Source organism: Micropterus salmoides, unplaced genomic scaffold, assembly GCF_014851395.1.
Source record: "Micropterus salmoides isolate LMB-PRFRI ecotype aquatic unplaced genomic scaffold, ASM1485139v1 Ms_hic_scaffold_3, whole genome shotgun sequence".
Lineage (NCBI taxonomy): Eukaryota > Metazoa > Chordata > Actinopteri > Centrarchiformes > Centrarchidae > Micropterus > Micropterus salmoides.
Genome location: NW_024042261.1, coordinates 355,346 through 382,758, shown reverse-complemented (window position 1 = coordinate 382,758; position 27,413 = coordinate 355,346). Strand labels below are relative to the sequence as shown.

At 39.5% G+C, this 27,413-nt stretch overlaps 1 protein-coding gene across 3 annotated transcripts; it reads left to right on the top strand.

Moving 5' to 3' along the window:
• Positions 1 to 6,136: 6,136 nt before the first annotated feature.
• On the top strand, positions 6,137 to 26,698 carry LOC119883355 (hepatoma-derived growth factor-related protein 3-like). Of its 3 annotated transcripts, none has more exons than XM_038693959.1 (6): positions 6,137 to 6,429; positions 7,207 to 7,283; positions 9,384 to 9,522; positions 9,800 to 9,961; positions 23,440 to 23,568; positions 26,021 to 26,698. In XM_038693959.1, exons 1-6 carry the CDS (start codon positions 6,346 to 6,348, stop codon positions 26,045 to 26,047), a joined length of 618 nt encoding a protein of 205 aa, XP_038549887.1. In that variant the 5' UTR covers positions 6,137 to 6,345; the 3' UTR covers positions 26,048 to 26,698. The 3 variants fall into 3 exon arrangements, with proteins under 3 accessions (XP_038549887.1, XP_038549889.1, XP_038549888.1); XM_038693961.1 differs by lacking the exon at positions 26,021 to 26,698 and adding an exon at positions 17,495 to 17,597; XM_038693960.1 differs by lacking the exons at positions 23,440 to 23,568; positions 26,021 to 26,698 and adding exons at positions 17,495 to 17,597; positions 20,256 to 21,496 and having other exon boundaries at positions 6,139 to 6,429.
• Positions 26,699 to 27,413: the final 715 nt, after the last annotated feature.

Here is a 27,413-nt window from a genome sequence, read left to right as displayed (position 1 = left end):
GTATCCTTGTTTTATTATTTTATTTATTCACATGTTCTAGTTTACTTAGTATCTGTTTTCATGGGTTTGGTTTTGGATTCTGTGTTTCTATAGCTCTATTTGATCTTATCATGTTTAGGGTTTTGTAGCTAAGTTTAGTTTTTTTCATTCACATGTTTAAGTTTTCTTAGTCTCTGTCTTGTCTCGTATTCTAGTTTTTGTTATGCATTTTAATTAGTGTCTTAGTGCCTACTCGTAGTCTGTGTACTTCTGTATTATTTCGTCCATGTTTGCTCTGTGTTCCTTTTTATCTTAGTTCAGTCTGTTTTCCCTGTTGGTTGTAGTTTATTGGTATATTTGTGATCTGTCTGCTGATGTTCTGGATCAGTTATTTATATTATTCTGTTTCTTCCTGGTTATTATTAGTTTCCCTATGGCCTTATTGGTGTCTGTTTTCTCCTGCTGTCTCTCTGCCTGCCTGTGTCTCATTAGTCCTGATCCCCCTCACCTGTGTTGCTCCCGCTCGTTAGTCCCTGTGTGTGTGTATATATGCCTGCTTGTTTCTTCAGTCTTGGTCACGTCCTTGCGTCTTAGTTGAGTGTTTTTCTGTGCTCTGTTCTCTGTGTTTTTGGATCTTACCTTTTGATTGTACTTTGTTCCTTGTTTTTGGATTTTGACTGTGGATGATTGAAGGAAGCAAGTCACTTTCTGGAATTTGAAACTTTCAAGTCCCAATATTAATGCCAAGTGTTATATTGCACCGTTAGGTATCCTGAATTTGAGTTTGAATTTACATTAGCTCTCACGTTGACCAGTAGCTTCTCTGGTAGATGCGTGGTGAATGTCGTTTTTTAAAATCGTCTCCATTTATTTCCATTTCTTGTGCAAATAGTTTGAAACAGAAAAGCACTGCCAGGGTGAATTGCTGCACTTTAAAATCAAGTTCAAACTAATCTTAAATGACACTCAATTTGTTTGAATGTGTGTGTGTGTGGCCCCCTTAACTTGTTTTAACAGCTGTATAACCTCATCAGAGTAATAGTAATAATATTAATAATAATACATAACAAAACTCAAAATCTCAAAGAAAATAGTAATGAGTTATATTTAAAAAGCCTTCCTGAATAGAAAATGTCAAGAAGACAATGGGAGAGAATTCCAATAGTTTTTAACTAAAATTGTAGTACACAAGATAAAATGAATATGTATATGAAGTGATATGAATTCACACATATGTACTTTTGCCCCTTCAATACCAAAATCTTATTTGGCCCAACAATAAACAGCACCTTTTTACCCACAGACAAGATTTAGTCAAGATTAGACAGGTTCACATTTTTTCAAGTCTGTCTTGAAAAAATATTCACATATGTAAACAAATACAAAACAAATTCATTTTTTTCCTTTTTATTAGAAAATTCATTATGTCACATGGAGGGGTGCAACATGGCATACGTGGGTGTGAGTGGGGAAGCAAGGAATCTCTTCACTGGCAGTGAGAATAGGAGGAAGGAGCAAACAAAATCTGATGCGCATAGTAACGTTACATATGGGCACAGTACTAAGTGTTTAAAAGACAGAGTTGAAAAGTTGTGAACCCTTTAAGCCTAAACTCACCTGTCACACTGTTATAGTGGTAATTCATATTAAAAAAGCAGCTTAAACCATCATAGAATGTTGTTCTAAACTTAACTGTAATATTAATAATAGTAAGTAAGTAGGTGAAGTAAGCAGTTGGATTGGCATCAACTATTACTATAGCCTACGTTTTGCGGCAAGGATCACAAGGTGACCAGATGAGGTCACCTTGTGAGAGCTGCTAGCTATTTCAGCTATTTTTTGCGATTGCTACCGCTGTTGGTGCAATGTCTCCATCAGATAAGAGACTCAGTAATGTGCTGCACACTTGTTCAGCAAACATATGTGTTAAGTTTGACCCCATTTTCGTTAACATGCTGTGAGCAGGGTTTTATCCATCAATCTCTGAATCCAGAGCAAGAGCGAGTCCTCCACCACCGGACTACTCAGATACACTGTGAAGGGAAGGCTTTCAAGTTTCTTTGTCAATCATGTGTTATTCTGACAAAAAAATGGCTCCAAAGCACCAACGGAAGGCATGTTTTGCTTATAAACATATTCTCTGTGATGGCATTGAGCTGACACTTTCATCCAGAGCAACTCACAGTTGCTATACATGTCTTGTTCAATGGCAGATGGGTCACAATGGAGGATTGAACCTCTCACACCAAAGGCAGGCATCTTATCCATTGCGCCATCAAAGCTATTAAGTTATCACCCTATTAAGTTTTTCACAGCACAATTCTTTGGCTGTTCGTTTATTTTATTCTTCAACAGCGGAGTAGCCACAGAGCAAAACATGCCTTCTATTGGTGCTAAGGAGACTTTTTTTTTTTCAGAATAAGACCATGGTCGCCATATTTAGTTTGTCATCATTATGTTCAAACACCATAGGCTACAGGTGTTTAAAGCTGAACCCAGTTAACACTGGTGCCAGCTGCAGGATTCCAACCCACGATTGGGATGGAGGTGCTGCTCCAGAGACTGATTACTAACTAACTGCACCACCAGCCAGCCTGGTTGTGATGATACAATTTGATGTGTTGTTGATACAAAAAGTGTATTTGCTTAATAAAATTTTTAGTTAGTGCTTGAGTAGCTAAGCATAAAAATATATCTCTTGTGGTCTGCAAAATCCTCCTGTCTCCACTCAGCTTCATCCTTCTGCCATGTGAGTCAAAATTTCTCATTTCTCCTCTTTATGTGCGTATGCATGGTTCAGAGTTTACTTACGGGAGGCACATTTTACCGTCAAGTTTGTTTTTTATAGATCACAGCCTTTGCTTGGGAAGTGGCGTACGTTTCCAGCCCTGTTTTGTACGTACGCACCGTTTATAAATGAGGTTGTTGTTGTTGTTTTGACTGTAGCCCCGAATGTAACTCAACAAAATTATTTTCCATGTTAATAGCCTATGCAATAATCTTTATGACGCAGCCTTTCTCGCAGGTCTTCAAAGAGAGGAGGCTACTCGCAATTATTATTATTATATTGTTACATTTTGTTTAAAGTTCACCTAATGTGACCCCCCACTGTTACTCAGCCTGATTGGGTTTAGAGAGAGAGAGAGGGAGAGAGAGAGAGAGAGAGAGAGAGAGAGAGAGAGCATTGCTCACAGCTTCAGGGCTTGTCAGCGACTGAATTGTCCTTAGCAAAATTGTAATCAAAAAATTTAAAGGTTCAGTGTGTAATATTTCTGATGCTCTATTAACAGAAATGCAATATAAGATCCACAACTATGTTTTCTGTGGTGTATAAAGACCTTACATAATGAACCATTATGTTTTTAGAACCTTAGAATGAGACATTTATATCTACATAACCGCGGGCACCCCCTGCTGTGGAGGTCGCTCTATTTTGTTGTCATGTTTCTACCGTAGCCGTCAACGAACAAACAGCGCCACAGAGCGCGAAAGAAGAAGAAGAGGGACTAATAATAATGGTAATAAACAGTCTCCGAGTAGTCTTCTGGTTTATTAGAAGTAAGAAGAGAAGTGACATTTGGACAAATGAAGGAGCACACACGTGATACTTAACACCAGAGCTGACAGCCAGACGAGTCGGGACTGACAGCTGACGGCAGAAATCACGGATTTTGTAGATTTTCCCAGATGGAAGGCTATAACGTTAATGTGGGACAGATGTTTTCAAAGCGGTGCTGAAGTTGTCTGTTTTCTGCTGGTAATTAACTTTGTTTGTCAGACTGTAGCGATGCAAATGAAAACTGTTGTTTTAGGTTTAACTGTTGTTCAGCTTTAGGTAGAAGCTGGCCATAATCACAAATACATGACATGTTTCCCCTGTCAGTGTGTGAAATATGGATTAATTTCATGTCGCCTACTTATTCTCCAGCCTGTGGTTTGGCTTTGCTGGTTACGGTTACATTAGCGAGACAATCAGCTGATCAGTAATGTTAATAAAACCATAATGTTAGCTTAGAGCACGGAAGCATCAGACAGCTAAACATTTACTGACTGGTAGAAAAACATTTATTGTTAATTGGATTGGTTTATTCTCCAGTGCTGTGCTTTGGCTTGTGGTGTTATGTTAGTTGGATTCATTTCATGTAGTTACTCTCTCTCTCCAGCGCTCTGTTTTTGGCTTTGTATGTTACCTTCATGAGACAATCAGTTTCCAGCATCAGAGCTCAGATCAGCCAGCTAAACTTTTACTGCGGTGGTAGAAAAAATATGTTGTTGGATTGTAACTTCATGTAGTTATTCTCCAGCGCTCTGTTATGGCTTTGTTACGTGGACAGAAATGTGCCGTTACCTTCCGGAGACAAACAGCTGATGAATATTATTGGTAATGAAACAGTAACAGCAGGGAAGTTCAGATCAGCAGCTAAACTTCACATTTTACTGCCCTGGTGGAAAACATGTATTTCTTTTTACTGCTAATGGTGATATATAACAAGTGACCAATAATAAATACTTTCCAAATTTGCATTAAAAAATGTTATTGGATATTACTTCCCACTGTGCACAGAAATATGTAATTTGTACTTTCACATGCTAAATGCCCATTAAAACATTGCACCGTTTTACCACAAGCTGAAATTATGGCTGTCAGTACAACTTTGTGTTTCTGTTGTATTTCAAAAAATTAAATAAGACATTTTGGCAAGATTTGCATGTCAAAGCGAGAGGAGCCTTGATCCTCACCAGCAAATGCCTTTGTAAACTTCATGTATTATGTGGTTTATAATGGACTGTGGTGCAGAAACAGTGAGGCTTACATTGTCCTGGTATCTGTCAGTGGTCATACTTGATGCACTAGATGTGATAGTGTTTGAGAATTTCTTCATTTTCTCTGGTATGTTAGTCCAGATGAGCAAAGTAGTGAGAGAATATCATGACACCTGACCGCGACACAGACACCTGTTGCTCGGTGTCCTGCTGTCTCTGTCCCCCTCGCTGTGAGACACTACTGTTTTACGGTCTCCAGGATGCTTTATTCCCCCTAAAGCAGCTGTGTTTGCTACCCGGGCTGCAGTAGCTTCAACATCAGCTGCAGTAGCCTACCCTGCGTAGTGCTGGCACAGGCATTTGAAGGAGTAAAGGAGGCAAAACAGAGTGACAAAGTGACAGGGCAGAGGGACAGCAGAGAGAGAGCAATAGGAGAGTAGAGGTGAAGTGGTTGGTAAGCATGGAGTAGCTCAACCTGTAGGGAGGGAGTGTCATTTACACTGGGGATGCTTGGGACATGTAGCCACCACTTTTTGAAAGCATTAAAAATTTTCTGAAAAATAGCTTGCACCAAGAAATGTTAATTAACAAATAAAAATGTTATGAGAAAGGCTTATTTGCACAATAAACCTGCATTGCAGTGTAAATATTGAATAAATCTCTATATTTAAAAAAGTAACTTAAGCTAAAAACAAGAATAAGCTACTGATTACTGCATTACATTCTATTATATTTTTATATTCTGAATTGTCACCAGCCACCTAATTTATAAAAAATAAAGACATTTCCACCAAAGGTGCAGAAAATGTCTCCAGAATTCAGGAAATTAAGTGTTCAATGCTCAAAATCTTCTGGGGGAGATCCCTGAACCATCTATCAAATTTGTCCTCAATCACTTTTTTAAAACTGAATTCTAATTAATTAAGCTAATTTATCATTGAGGTGAATATGTGCCATATGCACGTCTGAGAAGACTTTAGGCTACTACAGGCTACACAGAATAAATGAAAGCTTTCTGGGCTGGGCTAAGCCCCCAATGTTTCAAGAGCCTGGAAACGCCCCTGCTTTTCGGCACATCTGTCTGCTCTGCTGTCCAGTCTTTCTGTGTTATATCACCATTTTGGCCTAACTGTAAACTCATATCGGGTTGGTTATATCACAAGTTACATTTGCACGTTTTGCAAGGTGTTTTTGTGGAGTATCGTATTTGTCTTTGCATTCTTGGAATAAAGAACACGGTCAACAAAGTATTTTAAGCGAATACGAGTAAAATAAATATTTAACGAATGCGTGCGTCGTTACTGCTTTTATTTGTAAGACCGGAAGTTTGATCTTTCTTATTCTGACAGACTTTGCGTTTCTGACAGGTACCCTACTCCAGCTTAGGCCATTCTCGATTACGTTTACACCTGTATCTGTACGTAAGAGGATAGCCCTCTTCCAGGCCCCGTTTTCCGCGTTTTTTAATTATTTATTTCCGTGTAAACTGCAGTCTTGATATAAAAACATTGATGGTCGATAATTTAGCGCTGCATTGAGGGCCCGGGGGAGAACTGCAAAGGATTATTAAGTCATCTCAGACCTCAGTTTTTATACATCGACATGGCTCGACCACGGCCGCGGGAATACACGGCAGGAGATTTGGTATTCGCTAAAATGAAGGGATACCCGCACTGGCCGGCGAGGGTGAGTCTGGGATGCGGCCGGGCTGGGAGCACAGGGAGGCGGGGTTGATTTACACAATACAGCCGCTGCTTCGCTGTGGGAACAGGAGAGATGCTACGACTGGCTCCAAAACAACGTTTGCTCTGCGTATTTCTGTTACTGACGACCAGTAACGAATAGTAAAAGCCTCTGTAGTCCGGCAGGTTGAGTAAACGTGTAGATATTTTAAGGAAACATTTATTGGTCTCCATTTTCTTAATACGTTTCCTGCTCCATGAAACTCTTGCTTGAGTTGTAACTCAATTTTTCATGTTAAACATATGTTTTTCATTTCATGTTTGCAGTTAGATGTCACCCATGCAATAAATGAACCAGTAGTTGACCTCAGGTAACCCGTAGCACCTCTCAGCACTACTATACACTACTCAATTGAAATAAATTATATTATGTATTTTACACTATAGCCACCAATAACACTCAGAGCATAGTCTCAAATTCAGTGGGCACACATGGGCTATCATGTCATGAATTAAGTGGATTCCCACAGTGCCATAGGCTGCAAGCTCCATTTGTAACATCTTACAACAAGTTACAACAAACATCTCTACCATTATATATACAGTAGGTCTGACTGACATTGAATTTTGTTCAGTTTCACAATGCGTTATTGTATGACAGGACGTAAGATCATAGTAGTCTACATCATTTAAGGTAATAAGGTAGACATTAACAGATTAAGTATTAGCATTAGTAGTATAACAAATATTGACTAACAGTTTCTCTCTCCCTGTCTTTTAGATTGATGAGCTTCCAGAAGGAGCTGTTAAACCACCTGCCAACAAGTACCCCATCTTCTTCTTTGGGACCCATGAAACGTAGGCACATTTTTTCCAGGATGTGCCTTATTCCACTTGCACTTAATGCTATACAGGAAAGCAGCTGCCACACTCATATTAATATTAATGTGATGGAGTTGTGATGCACTTGCAACTTGGGTTTTTGACATTGTGGCACTTTTATTTTCTTGTGTATAAGTAGGGCTGGGTATTGTTTGCAATGTTTTCATATCCCTGCCAGTGCCAGTTTACAGAATATCAACGATTAAACTTAAGCATAAAAGATCATTCTAGACCTTGGAAATAATACAAATTATTTTAATTCAAGGTTCACTGTCATTTTATGGAGCTATCAACCATCATCACATGATCAAAGAATAGGACTTTGGTCTTATGATTATGATCATATACCACCATCGGTTATCATGAGACCTAGATCAAGGGTTCTCCAAGGTCTGGGGACCCCCAGGGGTCCTTGAGGGAGTTACAGGGGGTCTCCAGCAAAAAGTTACAATTGTAATTTAAAGGAAAGCATAGCACATTTAACACTTAATATATTAACAACAATTCTTTAGGTTCCACCCATTATGTGACAAAATGTGTGACTATTTGGTCATGAGTTTCATACGCTTTCAGTAATAAAACATCTAAAAGCAAAAATCCTATCAGATGGGGCACCCTGGGACAAAATCTTATCAAATGGGGGTGGTCTAATTTGTGTCAGTTTAGGGGTCCTTGATGTGAGAAAGTGTGAGAACCACTGGCCGAGTTTTAACAATTTTTTTCATTGCTAGTTTATTTAACACTAACGCTTAATCCATCACTGTTAAATACTGTTAAAGTATTTTTTTTAACAAGATATAGCCTAAAATTAAAAAGGTGCTTGATTTAGATCATCAATACATGATCAAATATTAAGTGAACAAGCCTATAAATCTGAGCCAGCATTCATAAACCCTAACCCAATTTTAGGACTTGAATTTGTGATACTGAATGTTTTACACGTATTACTGTCAGTACAGTACAACAAGTATTGAGGTATATACAGGACTATGTATAAGCAAACACTACTGAAAATACTATATGGAAAACCAGAAATCCAAACAAGTATATTTTTGTGGCTTGGCCCAGGGGTCTTCTGTACCAAATGTTATGACGATTGCTCAAAATCTGGACAAAATTGGCAGAAAAATGATGTAAATAGGCTTGTATTTATAGACTCGTCTGGAGCCACAGAATCCAGAAAAAAAAAATTTTGTTTCTAAAACTTGTGGTTCAAAAGTTAAATGTAAATGCTCTGTACTTGTATAGCGCTTTTCTAGTCTTTTCGACCACTCAAAGTGCTTTTACACTACATCTACATCTACTACATTCACCAGTCACACACATTCATACACTGAGCCTAAGTGCTCAAACGGAAACTAACATTCACACTCACTCATACACTGGCGGAACAGCCGCCAGGGGTAATTCGGGGTTCAGTATCTTGCCCAAGGACACTTCGACATGCAACCAGGGGGAGGAAGGGATTGAACCACCAACCTTCCGATTAACGGCCAACCTCCTGAGCCACAGCCGCCCCTAGTTACATGACATAACTGAAAATGTGTAGTTTGGGGCGGCAGTAGCTCAGTCCGTTAGGATTAGGCTGGGAACAGGATGGTTACCAGTTTGAATCCAGCTTGGACCAGAGTTGCGGAGTGTGGACTGGAGAGTAGCTGGAGAGATGCCAGTTCACCTTGAGCGAGCCGCTGAACCCCTAACTGCTCAGGGCACTGAGTGGCAACTCTGACATCTCTGTGTGTTGCTATGGGTCCTGTTTGTGTGTGTGTGTGTTTTGGACCTGTGTGTAAATACTAACAATAATAACAGAGTGAAAACATTGTATAAAGTAGTTATAGCGCCCCCATCTGCCCAAATTGCACCAACTTGCACTGAACACCCTTGGGTCCTCAGCAATACACCTGCCAAGCATGAAATCGATTGGAGACAGTCAAAAGAAAGACAGATTCCTTCCTTTATAGTTAGTTTACAGTTTAACCAGTGTTTTGCTGCTCATATTTCCTGCTAAATGTTATATAATTAAACTGTTATATGTAAACTTGTAGTAGTATTAAATGTCTCTTTCCTCTTCTGTAGTGCATTCTTGGGTCCGAAGGATCTTCTGCCCTACAAGGAGTATAAAGACAAATTTGGGAAATCAAACAAGAGGAAAGGCTTCAACGAGGGCTTGTGGGAGATCGAGAACAACCCTGGAGTCAAGTTCACAGGCTATCAGGTCAGTCTGTCAAGGTTCAGAGAGAAGACAGAGAAAAATGAGGGGGGAGCAGAGATTCCAGACAGGCTTAATGCTCAACAAAGCCACATTATTGCCTTGCCAAAACTATAAGACACATATGAAAGGGCTGTTCTAAGCAGATAGCATATGAGTAAGAAAGATTTAAATCATTTGTCATAACATGCTGTCTCACATAAAAATAACTCAACTACTGGAAGTAGCCATTTCTGCTTTTAGTTTTGCAAAAAAAAAAATGGTGGGAATCTTTCGTACACAGGCCATCCAGCAACAGAGTTCATCAGAAACAGAAGAGGGGGGAAACACTGCTGATGGCAGCAGTGACGGCGAGGAGGGCGATTCTGTTGAAGAAGAAGATGACAAGGAGAAGCTGAAGGGAGACAAGACTGGATCCAAACGGAAAAGGACAGCTACCTCCAAGGTACTTTAAGCTGGTGAACATACTAAAACAGTGAAGATGTGACAATGACAACCTTATAAGATCAGTTTAGAGGCTTGATTTTATGGATTTAGATACTGGAAAAAAAAAATCTATCCTCAGATAGATTACATATCATCAATATGTGAAGTTGAAGGCATAATGGCCTATTTTGGGATATTGAGTGTTGTAATTTGCCTTGCATAAACTCAGTGATTTGAAGTTAATTTAGGGTACGATCATGTACAAACAAGTTGACATCCCTCAAGGTCTCACTCAGTTTGCTTTAAACAAATTGCATTTACAACTTGTTGTCTGACGAAGCCTGACCACACTTGAATGCAGAATTATAAACCTGTCGTCCTAGCCTCCACTGCCTCCCTGACCACCATCCAGGAATTATTTTGGAGTCTCTTGAAGTGTTTTGCGTGCCTTTGTAGCCTAGATGCGATTAATCATCCAAATGGCAATAACAGTGCACACCTTCAGACACTCTGTCCTTAAAGGTATTCATGGTATCACACTCAGTAGCACACTCATACCTAAATGTCAGTTTTATTAGTTATTTGAATCTGATATACTGTATCTTATTCTGATATAGAGCTCCATTTGTTCAAAAACTATTAAACATCAGCGAGTCACACTGTTGCATGTGACATGTTCCTTCATCACTGCAGTTTATTTTGACTCAGTCCCACATACACAGTCCTGCTGCCCCAAATACTCACTAGAGCACCACATGTGGATTAATTGGTGGATTAATTATAATGGCCCCCATCAAATGCACTATTTTCTCCTGTTTGAGTAATGTTTGTTAAAAAGTCAAGTGGCCAGCTGTTGTAGGGAAATCAGAAAATACAGAGAGATGAATTAACACATTGTTGGTTTTCGCTTATTTATTAACATTAACAAAAATATACTGCCAGCTTTATCCTCCAACATATATCTGCTGCATACTTCCACAGGGGCATATAAAAACATGTTTCTTTAACAACTGCTCTGATGATCTTACTGTAGTCATGACGCCAGACTCTTCTGTTTGACCTTGCCTTTATTTTGAAAAAAAGCTTCCAGGTTTGAAGGGATGGAGTGCTGCAGAGACGGGCACTGCCATAGTGTGTTACTGTATTAGTGCATAAGCCATTGCTGCTGTAAATGGAAGCAGGTTGAAAAAGTCACACATCCTGCTCCTCACTTAGCAACCACTGTTGCCTAGCAACTGAGCTCCATTACGCACAGCACATGTGGTGCATCCGAAGGAATGCAGTGCTGTTGGAGAGCAGTTTGCTGATGTGCATGTGTGTGTGTTTTGGACCTGTGTGTGTATGTGTGTGTGTGTGTGTGTGTTTGTGTATGTGTGTGGCATCATTTGGTTGTTCATCAGCCTTCCCATATTCCCCTTTCAACCCCACCCGCTCACATGCACACACTGACCAATGGCCAAATGATTGAATTTTGGAGCTCTTGAAGCATTTACGCTTTTATAAGCAAACGATGACTGATGCTTGTATTTTTTTGGCCGGACCGCAGCAAAGTGGGGGCCCAGCCATGTAAACACCGCCAAAGACTGTCCCTGACTTACTGAGCGAGTGCATCAACAGGGACATTGCTTCAAGCATATATAACAAAGCTACAACGAGGGGTGGACAGTATCGTGGGGTGGGGGTGGGATTACAGCGTTTTACTTACTGACTGCCAAATCCAAATGTGTCGCATGCTAAGAATGGAATATTCTGTCGGTATAGGATACTACTCTCTGAGGACCAAAGACTTCATTTAACAGGCCATTTTGTCCGTTTCTCGAAGGTAAGTGAAATGCTTCACTGGTAGACAGAATATTAACAAACCTTTGGTAAAAGGCAAGCAATGTTATGAGGAGAACGTGTAAAATTTTGTTTTTATTTAGACTATCATTATCCTTCTGGTAATTTCAGTGACACTGCAATAGTCTACATGTCAGGGATTAACTCTGGAACTGTCCAAGAGCATTCTTGGAGCACCATTGAAGCGTTTGTGAAAACAGAGAGTTAACTAGCATTGCAGAGAAAATACTGTAGCTGCTTTATTGTTCACAGTCTTTGTAGAACCAGGAGTCAACAGGAGTCGCAGATCCAAATACATCATGAAATCAGCAATTATGCTCTGTTAATCTGTGTGCCCACCACACATTTTTTGTTTGTTTAGGAGTGTGTCAGTAAGTAGCATGACTTGTGATTGCTCAGTATTTAGACCTCACAGCAACTACTACTACATTTGGTGTTTATTGAACAGGCAGATACAGTCTAATAGAAAGACACAGCACTGTAAGTTGGTAAGTGCTGCAGTATCTGTGCCAACTGTTACTATCCTGTATAGAAAAAATTGCTTGCAGTGCAAACCTACAAACCACCAGATACCCCCAAAATGCCAGCAGAAACCTGAATATGCTACCATGTGTATTATGTTTAATGCAATTCTTTCCTGATGTGTAATGTCCCTTTAGTTTTTTACAGCCATGTCAGTGTATGGTTTGTCCCATAAGGTCTTGCCATGGCCTTTGTCAGTGGTTATGTGTACAAGATAGTTTACCCAGACAAAATGTGCTCCAAGGAAAATGAGGTAAGACTTTATTCTTCTTTGACACTATTGTAAAGATACTCTCATTACTTATTTATCCAGTGTGTTGTCAGCTTGAAAAACACATAAGTTTTAATAGTTTTAATTTTGGCATTTTGGCATTGATGACATGTTATCATCTTTTCTAGATTGTTGGTGTCATTGGTGACTCACATTTGAGATCCTTTTAGGTTGGCTATGTTGTTGCCATGTCTGAGAGCTGGTTCAGCTTTGTATTCATGTCTACCTGGAGGAAACTCCAATGCTTTTGCAAAGGGAAATATACCAAGCTGATGACCCTCCTCTCAAACCTGTTGTAGTGCCTTCTTGCTCCAAGCAACAAGCCCTCCTCAAGTCCAGCTGCACCATTCAGATGGCTGCAAATGATTTTACGTCTTTTCTCGAGCCGTCAAAATGTCCAAAAGACAGCCTCCCATCTGCCGCCCTTCCATACATGGTTGTTCATTTTCAGTTACGATTGAAACATTGTCATATTTATTTATTTTATTTATTATTATTTGATTATTGTTATTAATTCAATCAATTTAGTTTATTCAATTCTGTATGTATCTAGATACAAAAGATACAAAAAGATACTAGATACAAAAAGAGATGTTGGAATTGACGGCTATGGTTACCAGCACATGGCGAAAACGTTTCTTAAAATGACACTTAACTTTTTATGTTTATGTTCTGCACTTATGATTTGCCACAAGTAATCATTTAACAGTGTTCAATTCTGTTCACAGGATAAATTTATTTCTATGTACTACCCATTATCTTTCATGCCTGTGGACGAGCCTGCATTTCTGCCCCAAAGTGATGATACACTTAATAACATTATGCGACTCAGAAGACCAAGTCAACCCTGTTGGAGTCATCCTGTTTAAGAAAACAAATTTCCAACACAACACCACAAAACCAAGCCTTCATCCTCCATTCTGCAACCCTTCCACAGCTGCATTTCCAGCTCCAGGTGGCTACTGTTATTATAACATAACCAATAATATAAATATGCAAATACTAATTTTCTTCCCAATGTTGCTTGTTTGTAGATGCAAGAATAGCACAACAGGATCAGTTTTGGTAGTGTTCAGCTGAATGGTGGAGCAGTAACATGTTACAATGTTTTCCTTTAAATCATGTTTTATGGATTTTTTTAAATTAGCCAAGTCAAGTGTGTTTGTACGTTTTAGGGCTGACCCCCAATAGTCGAAGATTAGATGCTTTGATGGGCGGAGCCTGATCTCACAGTCGAAGCATCGCAGTGAAACAAGGATCATGCCATTCTGGCGATATGGGGGTGCTCAACGTCTGATTTTACATAGAACTACCAGTTTTCTCCCAATAAGTTAATATACAGCCTATTATAATATACATTTCAACGTTTAATGCTGTAAATAAACATGTAAAAAGAATAAAACTTTCAATAAATGTTAGTGTGTGAAAGTGTGTGAATAAAAAATTGTAACCCTAACCCTGGGTCATCAGTGCGCATGTGTGGGCGTAGCGTGTGTGTGTGGTGGCGGAGGAAGAGGAACACTTGCTGAAGAGACTGAGACCTGGCTTCACTGGAGTTGTCTGCAACTCGCGGGACTTATAATTTATCATTGATGAACCCCATAAAGAATATTATGTTGTTTTTAAATAGCCGGCTACTTGAAATAGACCTGCGTGGAACCGCGATGTGCATGTAGTTGTCGGCGAAGACCGGTGAATGACAGGCGAGAGAGAGAGAGAGAAAAGGGTCTTCAAAAAACCTCAGTTTAGCTGGAAATTTACAGTGTAAGTTGAATGAATAGAGACTGCAGCTCTGCAGCTTCTCAAGATTAAAGCAGAGCTACCGCAATCGCCGTGCACAAAAACACACATGATTCGACTATCAGTCGACTATAGGCAGGACTTGACAATTCTGATTCGACTATGTAAATCCTTAGTTGGGGACAGCCCTTGTACGTTTAGTGTTTTTGTTGGAAATGTGTTGGAAATGGCTGCTGCAACAACGAGGGCTGGTGCAAACTTTTTCAAGTACTCACCACATTTCCTACAGCTCTTCAGGAAACACTCTCCCCCTCCGGGCTTCATTGATCCCAGAGTCTAAGAATAAAGCGTAACAGAAGCAGACCGAGAACAACAATGGGTAGAAAAGCCAAAAGGAGAAACATACACATCTTTCAGGGACGTAGGCCAATTAAACATCCTTGACTTTCAGATAAGGTGGCAACTCTCACCCAAGTAGTGGTCCACAGTCATCCATGTAAGCAGGTGCTGCCAATGACAAACTCGAACTTAAAATCAGATAAAGCAGATATCTCCTACATTACTGAGACCTGGCCTGACAATGAATTTGAATGCATCTGGCTACAGCTCCATTCGACCAGACTTCCCAGCTCTGTATCTGATTTGGTTGTGGGGACACTTCCTCCATGGGCAAATGGGAAAGCACTGCAGCAGAAGAAAGTTGACTATCTCATCAACGCATTGGCTATGCTCAGATTGGTCTCAAATGGGTCTGGTGCTCTATGAAGGTTTTAACTGCCAATTAAGATGTTGAAAAACTTCCTTCCAGATATGAAGCAGGTGGTCAAAGAAAAAACAGGGGAAATTCCATCCTGGATTTAATCATAACTATCCTCCACAGCTCATATAAGCCCCTAACTGTTCTGCCACCACTTGGTTCAAGTGACCATATGTCTGTTGCTCTGCTCCAATAGTCAGTCAGGCAGAAGAACATATATGAAATGTAAAGTTGGGAGACTGAAGGGGCACAAAAGAAAGAAGGCCTTGGCATGGTGCTTGGCAAGTACAGGTTGGACACCTGTCTATGAGGTAGAGAATATTGGCACCTAGGTGGAGATTTTAAACTCCACCATACAAATTGCCCTAGGCATCTGAATGCCGTTAAAGAGGAAGAAGACAAATCCACTCAACAAGCCATGGATGGCTGGATGACAGAACAAATAAGATCATCAATAAGATCAAGACCATCAGAAAAAGACAAAAGGCCTTTAACTGATAGGGTAAGACAATTACATGGAGGAAGATAAGATAACTAAAAAGAAAGGCTGCAAAGAAAATTATTATAAAAATCAACTGAAGAAGGAAACCCAAACCCAGATGTGGGATTTCATCAATAAAGGTCTGAGACATTAGAAAAAAATCTGAGGGAAAATACATTTGGTGTGGAAGACAACAAGGTAGCTGACATCCTCAACAACTACTTGGACTTGTAACACCCCCTGTCTTCCATCAATCTTCCCTTTACCAATTCTTACAGGAGAGATTTAACTGGGCAGTATAGGCCTCATGAAGCGGGCCCTTACAGGGCTTAACCCACGAAAAGCCTGTGGGTGTGATGGCATACTATCATTGCCACTGAAAGACCATGCTGAAGATCTGGCCCCTGTCCTCACACACCATGTGAACATTTCCTACGTGCATGGAACAGTTCCAGTTGCATGGAAGACTTCAAATGTGTGCCTCATAACCAAAACTTCTAACTCCAGCACTCCTATTGACTGGAGGCCCCTCTCATTAATGTCATGCTTTGGAAAAATACAGGAAAGATTTATCATACATAAACCATTTCCAACAGTGATGTCTGAATGCAAGAACCAGTATGCCTACCTTCCTAGGTTTTACACCAAAACTGCCCTTGTTAAAGCCATACAACAGCACAGCAAATAATGATGACTGCTACTGGCTCACATGTCCACGGCCTTTGAGAAGTGGACTGTGCCCTGCAGCTGCACCATATGACCAACATTGAAATGTGCCCTAGACTTTTAGCCTGGGAACATAGCTATGTGACTTGAAGCAGGCAGAGGGTGATGGCATAAATAAGCAAATAGGAGATGTGGTCTCACAATACCTCTTCCTCCCACTGTTCACTCAAAAGACTGTCTTTGACAACACATTAGACATTGGGTATGATGATGACATAGGACCTTCTTGGGCCATTCCCTTAACTAAAATTCATAATGACACTTCAACAGTGATGGACGCCCAATGGTGGATAAATTGACTGCATCAAACAACATGCTGCTCAATGGAAAAAAATCAGCATAACTGAGAATCTGCTTCTTCAGAAACCTACCGCAACCTGCTCCTCTGTTGGAGCTCCTCCTCTTGGGGGACAGGAAGTCCCGATCGTGACCACCAGCAAGTACACCACCTGGACTCTGACCTCAGCTGGGACACTCACATTGAACAGGTAGTGAGGAAAGCTTCTAAACAAATCAATTTTCCAACTGTTCTAGCCAGACACCCCCTGTGAGGACTTTGTGACCGTCTACCCCCATCTGCTGTGATCAGACGATGTCTGGCGGTGTCTTCTGGTCGGTGGCAAGAAAAGCTGGCTGCGCTGCTAGAGAGGGTGCAAAAAAAGAGCCTTCAGGATCATCTCCAGAACAGGAGGGAGCAGGCAGCCATTCAGCTTTCCAAGAGATGGCTTACACACAACATCCACTCCCTGACTTCCTCACACAGACAATAGCAGACTATACAAACAATTTTAAGTCCAGTGCAGAACAAACAGGCTGACAGCAGCTGTACAATACAGAACTGAATGGAAAAAAGAAGGATAGCTGAAATATTTGATTTGTTTGTGTTCTCTTTTTGCTGTGTTTTTGGGTTGGTATTGTTTTTGTTTTTTTGCTTTTTAAAAATGTATGCATGTTGTATGTAAGTGTATGGTTGTATTTGTAAATTTGTATGTATGAGTATGAATGTTTGGGTGTTTTATGATGTACATTCATGTAGATATATTCTAGGTAAATTCTGCTTCTATTCAGTTGTTAACTGTAAGAATAAAAGCTAATAAACTCAAGAACACACAATCGGAATGTTTAGAAATTCATGCATTCATACGTTAAATTATGCTACACTGTGTAACACTTATTCGGAATTAAACCACGTAACACTGTTAAATTATGTTGACAGGGAGTTGTCGTTCCTGTGTGTCATCCACTGCCATTCAAGACGTTTCATGAGCCTTCACCTCACACAGAGTGACAACACAAGAACAACACCACATGTCCAAGAAGTAAGTTCTATTAATCAGGAATGTGGGGTTGGCAGGCTTTTGGATGGAGTGGAGGTTCTGAAGGAGAATACTGTCAAACAGAATGTTAGACTTCTAACACACACACACACAGGAACCACCAACATCAATTATACACAACAAAGTATTGGCTAAGGATAAAAACAGAAGCAAAGTCACTGATAGGAGGTGCTGACAAGGACAGTTTTATATTTTGCATTATTTTTGTAGTTGGAGCACATAAGATCCAGCTTAAAAGTGGCAATCCCAATCAGGCTGATGGTAACTGCTTATAACTACAATCTATAATTGAACATAAATTCAGTATATTGCTTCATTGAAAACCCTACAGAATCACCAGCACATAGAGAATGGTGTGGAAAACTGTGGGAGAAGGTCAAATAAAATCAACTTACTATCAACTACTATAATACCCTGCTAACTATTCAGAACAGCAATGGAAAGATGCATTTCACAGCCTCAGAACAACGAACAAATATGACGTAGAAGGTGCACTTCACACTAGGTGCACCTATTGATCAGCCGGTGACTAGAATCTTGTGCTTTCCCCAACTGAGGATTTACATACATATTCGAATCAGAATTGTAAAAGTCTTGCCTATACTTGACTGCTAGTCGAATCATATGCGTTTTTGTGCGCGGCGATTGGGTTACACACATTGCTCTGCTTTAATCTTGAGAAGCTGCAGAGCTGCCCTCTTTATTCATTATCACTTTAACTTACACTGTACATTTCCAGCTAAACTGGCTTGTCGTTGACCATTTTCTCTCTGATCGCCTGCCATTCACCAGACTTGTGCCGAGTTTTGCGTGCCCACCGTGCGGCTGACAACTACCTGCACATCGTGGTTCCTTGCGGGTCTACTTCAAGTAGCCTACTATTTAAAAACAATATAACATTATTTGTGTGGTTCATCAATGGCGATAAATGATCCCAACATCCGCAAGGTGCGGGCAACTCGGCACAACAACGGTGAAGCTGGGGCTCCGTCTCTTGGGCAAGTGTTCCGCACTGACACCCCAGGGTTAGGGTTACCATTTTGGATTTATTTACGCACTTTTAAAACCTTTTTTTCACATTTTTATTCACAGCATTAAACAATGACATTTATATTATAATAGGCTGTATATTAACTTATTAGGAGAAAACAGGTAGTTCTATGTAAAATCAGACGATGAGCACCCCCATATCGCCAAAATGGCATGATCCTTGTCTTGCTGCGAAGCTTCGACTGAGATTGACAGTCGAATCAGCCTCCACCCATCGAAGCATCGAATCTTCGACCTTTCAGGGTGAGCCCTACTGGAATCGCCTGGTTTTTGGATCAGCCATGACCAGTGACCGGGCTGATCAATCTCACATATTCTAGCAAAAATAATGTTATTCTAAATATGATTGTAATTTATTTTACCACATTCAGTGTTAATTTCAGTGTTCAGTCTCGTGTATGTCACATGTTTTGGCCAATGCCCAGCATGATGCTTGCTCATGCTTACGGAGTGCGAGCACGAGCAACAGGATGCAGAAGTGTCATTAGGGTCACGAGGGTTTTCAGAAAGTTACACTTGAACAATTACAATATTAGTCAAAATAATCACATCAGATATTTTTCGACATTTTGTTTGTCTTTTTTTTTTTTTTATCATTCAGCCCTACTACTACATAAAGGATGAGGAGAGGTCAGGTTATTTTCCAGAAAATGCTCTCTTTATTACAGGAACCAGCAAAATAGTCAGCACACTAAATACTGCTAAATTAAACCAACTACCCAGTTAATTGACTAGCAGAACAAGGGCAAAGTTTATTCATAAACTAATGATGCCTATTGAGATTAACTCAGTTAAGTAAAATATGTTATGGGAAAAAAAAGACTCTGGCATAGATTGAAGAAAAAGTCTTGACAAGACATTATCCAGTAATGAATGCCATTGCAATTGATTTACTGGAATTTGAATTGAAATTAAGGGAAGGACAATACATTTCCCCTTGCACTTGCATGTGCTCCCAAAATTCAAGGTTAAACAGTTAAAAAGCCAGATCAACTAATCCTTGACAAAAACTGTAAATCCCACAGAACTATGCACTAAACACAAACAAGACTTCAATGGTGCAGGCCATGGAAAATGCATTGAAATCTACTTTCTTCTAGAGTCTTGTTAAACCAAGCTACAGAAGGCAAATTCCAAATAAACACCATAAACCATTGTGTATAGATCCACAGATGCTAACTTCTGTAATACATTTCAACAACTTGACCAACTTCATCCAAGACTATTCAAAAGCCCACATTGTAGTGGGAGATATGATCTTACGTCAAAGAAACAACTCAAATTCAAACTCATTCAGTGATAAAACTACTAGAAAACCATCACTTCTGTCCAGCAATATTTTCCCCTACATCCATAAACATGGATGGTAGATGTATTGATCAAATCTACATAATACTGACTCCAAGTTGAACGCAAAACATGTTAATGCTAGATATTGCTACTACTCAGATCATGGACCAGTTCCCAATGCACTTGAGATAAAATAATAAATACGCTGTACAAATTGGATCAACATCGTGTCTTTGTTTACCTAAATTAGATTACATTTGTCTTGTAGTACTTGTTTGCTTTTTTCTCCCTCCTTTACAGATCAGAAGTGGATTACCATACTACAGGAACCTGAAACAATTACATATTGACATAGACATATTGAAAATAACTAACTTCTTGTTCTATGTGATCTTCACCCTTTCCCAACAACCCAACTATATCATCTTTAATCTCTGTCATTAACTTACATCATTATTAATCATTCCATGTATGTATATATTGTTGTTACACAAAAAACTGAAAAATACTTTCAACTTTACAAACAGTATGTCATTCTTATACCTTTCACCTCATAAAAACTGTGTAATATACTGACTCATTAATAACCTGTATCATTTACTATCAAACTGTCATGTGTTTCGTTTTTCTTTCAAATCAAACATTTTAAGATGAATGGAATTTGATCTTGCAACTGCATTTACAACATTTGTGACTCAAATAAAGCTACATAGCTAAAACAATGTCATGTGATATGCTCAGAACAGAAATTCCTGAGACCACTACAGCAAATTGCTGATGAACATTTAATATCCAGGATTTCATGCATGGGGCTGTAGTAAGAGAGAAACTCAGTACATTAAGAATTTGGAGTGTCTTATATTTTTCGGATTAAGGATTTAAATAGAACAAGTTTCCAATCTCTAGGTTAGCCATTGCTGGTAGAGAACAAAGATAGCTAAGCTAAGATGCTACACAGGGCTAAGTACTATTTTAAAGTGCATAAAAGTTTTTAAATTTTTTTTAAACTTAGTGCCCACAGAAGTAACCTACTGTTAGTACCAAAGCCAAGAGCATGTCATTAGCCAATGGCATTCTTTTGTAGGGTTAGATCTTATGTTAGAAACAGCCCCATTCAGGATTGAAACATTCATTGTGTGGGTGCTGGTCCTGGATACTACTGTATCATAGTGTAGAGTAACATTAGTGCTCTGTTCAGCTCTGTTTAGTTTGGGAAAGTTTACATTCGAGTAACTCCAGCCAAACCTGTGAGGTTGAATAGCGCTAACTTTTACCAAGCTCATTAGTTAATTGTCATCCTTTTCATATATAAAACTTGAACATAATGTTTGAAAATACAAACAATAAGGTAAAATAATCTTACTTTTTATTTCAAATGTATGGTTATCTGTAATAATGTTCTGTAATAGTGAATGTATTGACCACTTTGTTGACCACCTTTGTGTGAATCACTCTTGGACTGACTGAGACTTATGACGCATGCTTGCTTGTAGAAATACATGAACCATAAAATAAATAATAATTTCCAGATGATGCGTTCCAACATATGAGTGTTTTATTTACTTCTTGCTTACAAAAAGTTTAAAGAAAATGATTGCATGAACTAAATGTTAACTGATGTATTAAGGGCATCTATACAAGCCACGCAAGGTCTAAAAACTGTATGCTCCTTCAGTCAGCCACGCCACTAGGCTGCAGCACACTCTCTTTATACCTTATGGACCTGCAAAGACAAAAATATCTAAATATACAAATTTACAAACAAAAATAAATATAAACTAATTGGCTCCTACAGCGAGTGTGAGTATGAGTGGTTGTTTGTCTATGTGTTGGCCCTGGGATGACTGGCAACCTGTCCAGGGTATACCCCGCCTCTCGCCCAATGCCAGCCGGGGAATTGGCTACAGCCCCCCCACGACCCTGTACACAGGATAAGCGGTTTATAATGAGTGAGTGAGTGAATCTGCTGTAATACTAGAGCTAACTAGTGCTATCCTGCAATATAAGAACAATGCTGTCAACAGTGCTGGTGAGGATAATGACTTTTTGCCAGGACATGTTTTTATAGGAGTGTCCAAATGTGTTCATTTATCCTCAAAATTCCACAATGGAGCAAAAAAGTAGTATCCATGGCATGTACACGGCTTTCTGCTACCAATCGCACAATGCAATGCTCATTGTATAATGGACACTCAATTCTGAGTGTCCATCATGTAGGAAGTAGTGAGTGAGTGGACAAGGAGTGATTTCAGACACAGCCTTCATGTTTGAAAATTCTTTGAGGTAGGCTTTCTCTAGTTTGGGTGGTGTTACCCAATCAGCAGAGACATATTTATAAACCCATCAGTATTAAAAGGGTGGTGCGATGCGCAACAGGCTGTTTAACACGCCACTGTTTCCATTAAAATAAACTAGGGCTGGGCACGTTAACACGTTATTATCAGGAGGGGCGGGATGTTGAGCAGCCTGCAAATCAGCCACCCAAACCAGCAGTGGAGGGAGGCTTCAGCAGACTACGCTGGATGCAGCGTGTGGGAGAAGTAGATAAACAAAAGCAAGACAAGCGAACAAACACCATAGCGAAGTGGAGAGCTACACACTGCATGCTGGTTAGTAAAACTCACAAACAGCGAGGATCAGTCTCTCTCCCAATGATTTGTGCTGCGCATCGTGTACAAAAAGTTCAAGACAATTCAACTTCGGCAGTGGGCGGGCGTGTGTGTGAGGTGAGCACAACCGCGACAGTTTCACGGGAACACGTCCACTTGTCGCTACGACCACTTCACCTCACTCTAACAGGGACACTTGCTACTGAACATAGACAAGCAAGCAAAATGATTCTGCTGATACCTGTTCAGGAAAAAACAGTTGAGATTTACAAGAAATATTTTATTGCTACTGTGTAAAGGGAATACTGCTGGTAAAAAGCAACTTATTTGTTAAAGTGTTTGCATGTTTACATGTTATTACACTTAAATGTTAGTACATTTAAATTAAAAGTGTGCAATACACTACTTTAGAATTCACTATTCAATTTTGCACATAACAGTGCAATTAATCGCAGGAAATCATACGATTATTCACGATAAAATGTTTTAACTGTTGCCAAGCACTCAAATAAACTGCGTTTTGTTGGGGCTGCATGTGAAGTAAGGAAAACGTGAGGAATAAATAAGATGATGTCTTTGGTTTTCCTGCATCAATTTTGATCATCCTTTTATTAAACTGTTCATAATGAGTTTGTCAGTGTTAAAGAAGTGCAATACTAAATTTCTTTCAAACCCAGTAATATAATATTTTAGCCAGTTTCTGTATGAAATTATCAGGAAAAAAGACATTGCTTCAACTTATGCTGCACTGTGTGCAGTAAAGTCATGTAAGGCTTCTTTACAGTGTGAATGATTATTGTCCTCTTCTAACTGTGTTGGCGTACCCCCTGCAAAGCATGATGTGCACTCAGCAAATGTCCCTGTGTCTGTGGCAGAAATCCTCCAAGCTGTCGAGGATTTCATCTGGAGAGGATGACCTGGAAAGGGATGGGAAAGATGACGACCAGAAGAGCGGCTCAGAGGGAGGAGACCCCGACATCATCCAAAATACCACCGACAGTAAGGTGGGATTCATAAAGGGCTACATATTTAGCACTCTAATCAATCATTAGTGCTCACTCGACACAGGCCACAGGAACAGGCCATAGTTTAAAGGTTGATGTTCCATAAAAGTAGGGCTGTGCAGTTCAGGGCTTTTCCTTTGGGGGTGATTTTGCACAACAGTAAGCATGATCATTTCTCGTACAGTAAAGGCAATGAGTTACCTTATGACTAAAATCTATGCATTTTTCTGTTATTTTCGACCATTTGATAAACAAAATATATCCACAACCTAGAGGAGTAACAAGTATAAATTAGTGTATGAATAAATATTATCACATTAAACAAAACGTAAAACGCTAGTATAATATATTTACAGTTTACACTTTATTTGGATAGTCAGCCTACAGATACAGCCTACAGAACGAGTTCAACGTTTCAAAAGTTTGCTGTAGCGTGTGACCCTTTTTTTAGTGTCCCGCCTACTAAAGGTTGGGATTAGTCAGTTCACGAAAAGTGACTTTGACAAATAACTTTATGCACACAGCTGCATGAAAGGCACCCCAGCTTCTCCCTGCTCTGTCTCCGCCCACAGAGATCAGCAGGCAGGTGAGAACGGGAACAGATGAGCGTCACGTAGGCTAGTGCCCAGAGAACCTGATATGGAGAGGGCAGAGAAGAGTACCAGCAGCTCGTGAGAAGTGCCAGTACCAAAGAAAAAGTCCCGGTATGCAAAGGAGTAAAACGTAGCACAAGCTCAAATGGCTTTTATATTGTGAGAAATCACAGGAAGTTATCTCAAACCACAGTCAAACCAACGCAGCATCTAGTTTCTAAATCCAGCACCAGCAGCATGTGTGAAATACAGCGTCACCCCCCCCCCCCCCTCCCCAGTTCTGATAATTTTGGTGGTGGTGATTTTCCTTTGGCACACTCTTAAACCTCTTTCAGGGGCGCCAAAAATTCCTCTATGCAGCAAAAACCCTGCAGTCAATGTGTCATTCTGTTTCACAATGACACTCGTTTGTCTTGTGTTATAAATCCAGCGCACCCTTTCCTTTACAGAGTTTTGTGAGGGTTTATTTATTTAATTTATTTATAGAGTTTAAGTTTACAGAGACAGTGCACATTGAAAAACATTTCTGTAAATGTGCCAGTTTAGCCAGCTTGGCTAATGTTCGACTGTAGTCCCTGGGCAGGTGTTATCACAACTACATAAAATACACTAAAACAGGAACAACAATACTCATACATATAACAAGATACCTTTCACAAGGACACGTAAAATACTTTAAAACAAGGACAATAATTTTAAAAAACATACAACAAAGCACTCTTCAAGGGTTTCTGAATAGTTCACAGACTATGGCAACACACTTGATTGTCTTTTAACCATGATTTTACATTTAATTTAAATGAATAATATGTTTCACAATCTCTAATAACAGTTGGCAGACTTTTGCAGTAAAGGTGAAGGGACTACTGAAAATTGTTAGTCAAATAAGACAGCTGCAGTAGATGTTTGATAAGAAAGTACTTTTCATTACTCTGGCGATTGCTGTAGATAAAAAAAAAAAAACAGAATTTTTTAGCCTAAAAACCAAATAGTAATGATGGTGCTTAGTGAAAAAAAAAGTTCTTATTATGGTTAATATTTTCTCTCTTAAAATCATTCATTAAAACAGAAAAGAAGAATAAATAAGAAAACCCTACATCTGGTTCACAAAATCACTCTAGAAATGTAAGTTAACACAACGCTACCATGGCCACTATAATTTATAGCTAGTAACTTCTTTTAAATTAATTTGACTCTCTGCCTTAATAACAATGAAAAACTAGATCCAAATTTAATGTGAATTTCATCATTTAGGGTGAATGCAAGATAATAACGAATGTTATGGTCACGGTTCTGTACTCCCTCGTGCACAAATCTAATTCTGCTCTTACTGGCTTGCGGACTGAGTAGCACTTGAATTAGTCTCTGAAACCTTTGGTCATCAATGTACTTCCATATGGGTGTTTTTCCACAACTGGCCACAAGAGGCAGCAATTACACCATTTTGGCTGCACTCGAAAAAACAATTGGGGACAAGAGCACAAATCTCACAATCTCACTGATATTGTGAACATATAGACTAATCCAGCTTTTAGGCTACAGTAAACAAGCCCCCGTGTATAACACCAAATTGTATGTAAAGGATTTTACTTTATTACAACCTTTGCCAAGAAATCTGTCCAGGAAATCCTGTAGAACCTGTTACATGTTGAAAATGTAATCTTTCAAGTTTCATTAAATTAAAGGTTATAAATAAGGTTATAGTTTACGTAGAAGGATAGATGTCTTTTCATGTGCATTTAATTGTATTTTACATTTCTTTGCAAAGCACTTTAGTCAACATTTGACTTGACTTAATATAATTAACACCACTACCAACAATACTAATAAGGCTGTTTATTTACTATTGTGTTCCCCAGAACCAGCTGCTCATAGAAGAACATTAAGTGAAGAAAGAATGAAAGGGAAATCATCCTTTGTAGCTGTGATGTTGGAAAGGTGAATCTAAAATATGATTTCTCATCAGCACCATCTACTGGCTGCAATCCTCACCGCCATTTCTGTGTTGGACTTCCAGTATGTGTTTGTACGAAAGATGCACCCTTACTGATACTGGTATCGGTTGTCATGTGGATGCCAGGGTATAACTGGGCATTATGTCACACAGATTTTCAGCGCTTACACTTAATGTCAACAGCCATGTCAGAAATCAAAGCAAAGAGTCATCTTAAACTCTAAAATTGACAGATTAAGATTTTTAATCACTTTTATTCTTTGACTGATTGCTTGTAAGTTTATATTGTTAAATAAACATAACCTATAGGATATTTAAAGGGGCATTAAGTATTTGAATACTTTCATAATGTTCTATTGGCAACCATTAGGAGTTGTGTTATATTAGCTGTGTTTATATGGAGCTTTTTTCTACTAGGCTCAGACTAATGCCGCATTGAGACCAACCGTGAATTTTCGCCTCGCGACGCTTTCCTCGTATGAGTACATTCGCTGCGAGTGATCACACACAACGCGAGAAGGTGATTTTAACGCGATAAGGTGAATAAACACAACTCGCCATTACTACAACTGTATGAACCCAAAGTAAACATTTTGCTGTGATTAAATAGCAATAAACGGATTAAACTGATGCCGAAATAACTACAACATGATGCAGATTTGTTAAATAAATGAATTCATGCTTTGTCAGGTCTGTCCGCAAGACAGCACGACAACAACTTCTAAAATGTTTGTTTTCTGAATGGAGTTTGGATCAATCAGGTCTATGCTACGCTAACTCACAGTAAAGTACAATGATATCTGGAATAAAGTTACAGACACATCTTTTCTGAACTCACCAGGTAATTCAACCTCCTCGCATTCTTTTTTCCAAGTAATGTCCAGTTTTGTCCGTTTTTTATATAAATATGAAGTCGTAGTCCGACAGAGCTAACTACGCTAACAACAACACTGGAACCGGATGTGCACAGAAGCTAGCTGCTGACAAGCTCCAATCAAGATAAATCAACGTTAAAATCTCAAAAACTAAAGTAAAAAGCTAATTTAATAAAAGCACTTAACTTCAAGCTCATCCCGAGAGTACTCGGCGTAGTTCTCAGAGCAGAATCTGACCGACTACGGGTGTTTATTTGTCCAATGGTTGCAGCGCTGCTCCCTGCTCCTCTCCCCCAAGTTTAGCAGCTCTCAGCCGGCCAGCAGATTTTTAATCCACACACACAACGCTCTGAAGCCTCGGTGACGTGCGGACAATCTCAACACTGATAGGCTATCACGCGTCAGCGTCATGCGACTTCTTCG

What these genes read in the sequence shown, in the direction of transcription:
- LOC119883355 (XM_038693959.1), top strand. Translation starts at nt 6,346, where the DNA reads ATGGCTCGACCACGGCCGCGGGAATACACGGCAGGAGATTTGGTATTC. An exon ending in TTCTTTGGGACCCATGAAAC is followed by an intron (nt 7,284 to 9,383) that starts GTAGGCACATTT and finishes CCTCTTCTGTAG; the next exon opens with TGCATTCTTGGGTCCGAAGG. An exon ending in TCAAGTTCACAGGCTATCAG is followed by an intron (nt 9,523 to 9,799) that starts GTCAGTCTGTCA and finishes TTTCGTACACAG; the next exon opens with GCCATCCAGCAACAGAGTTC.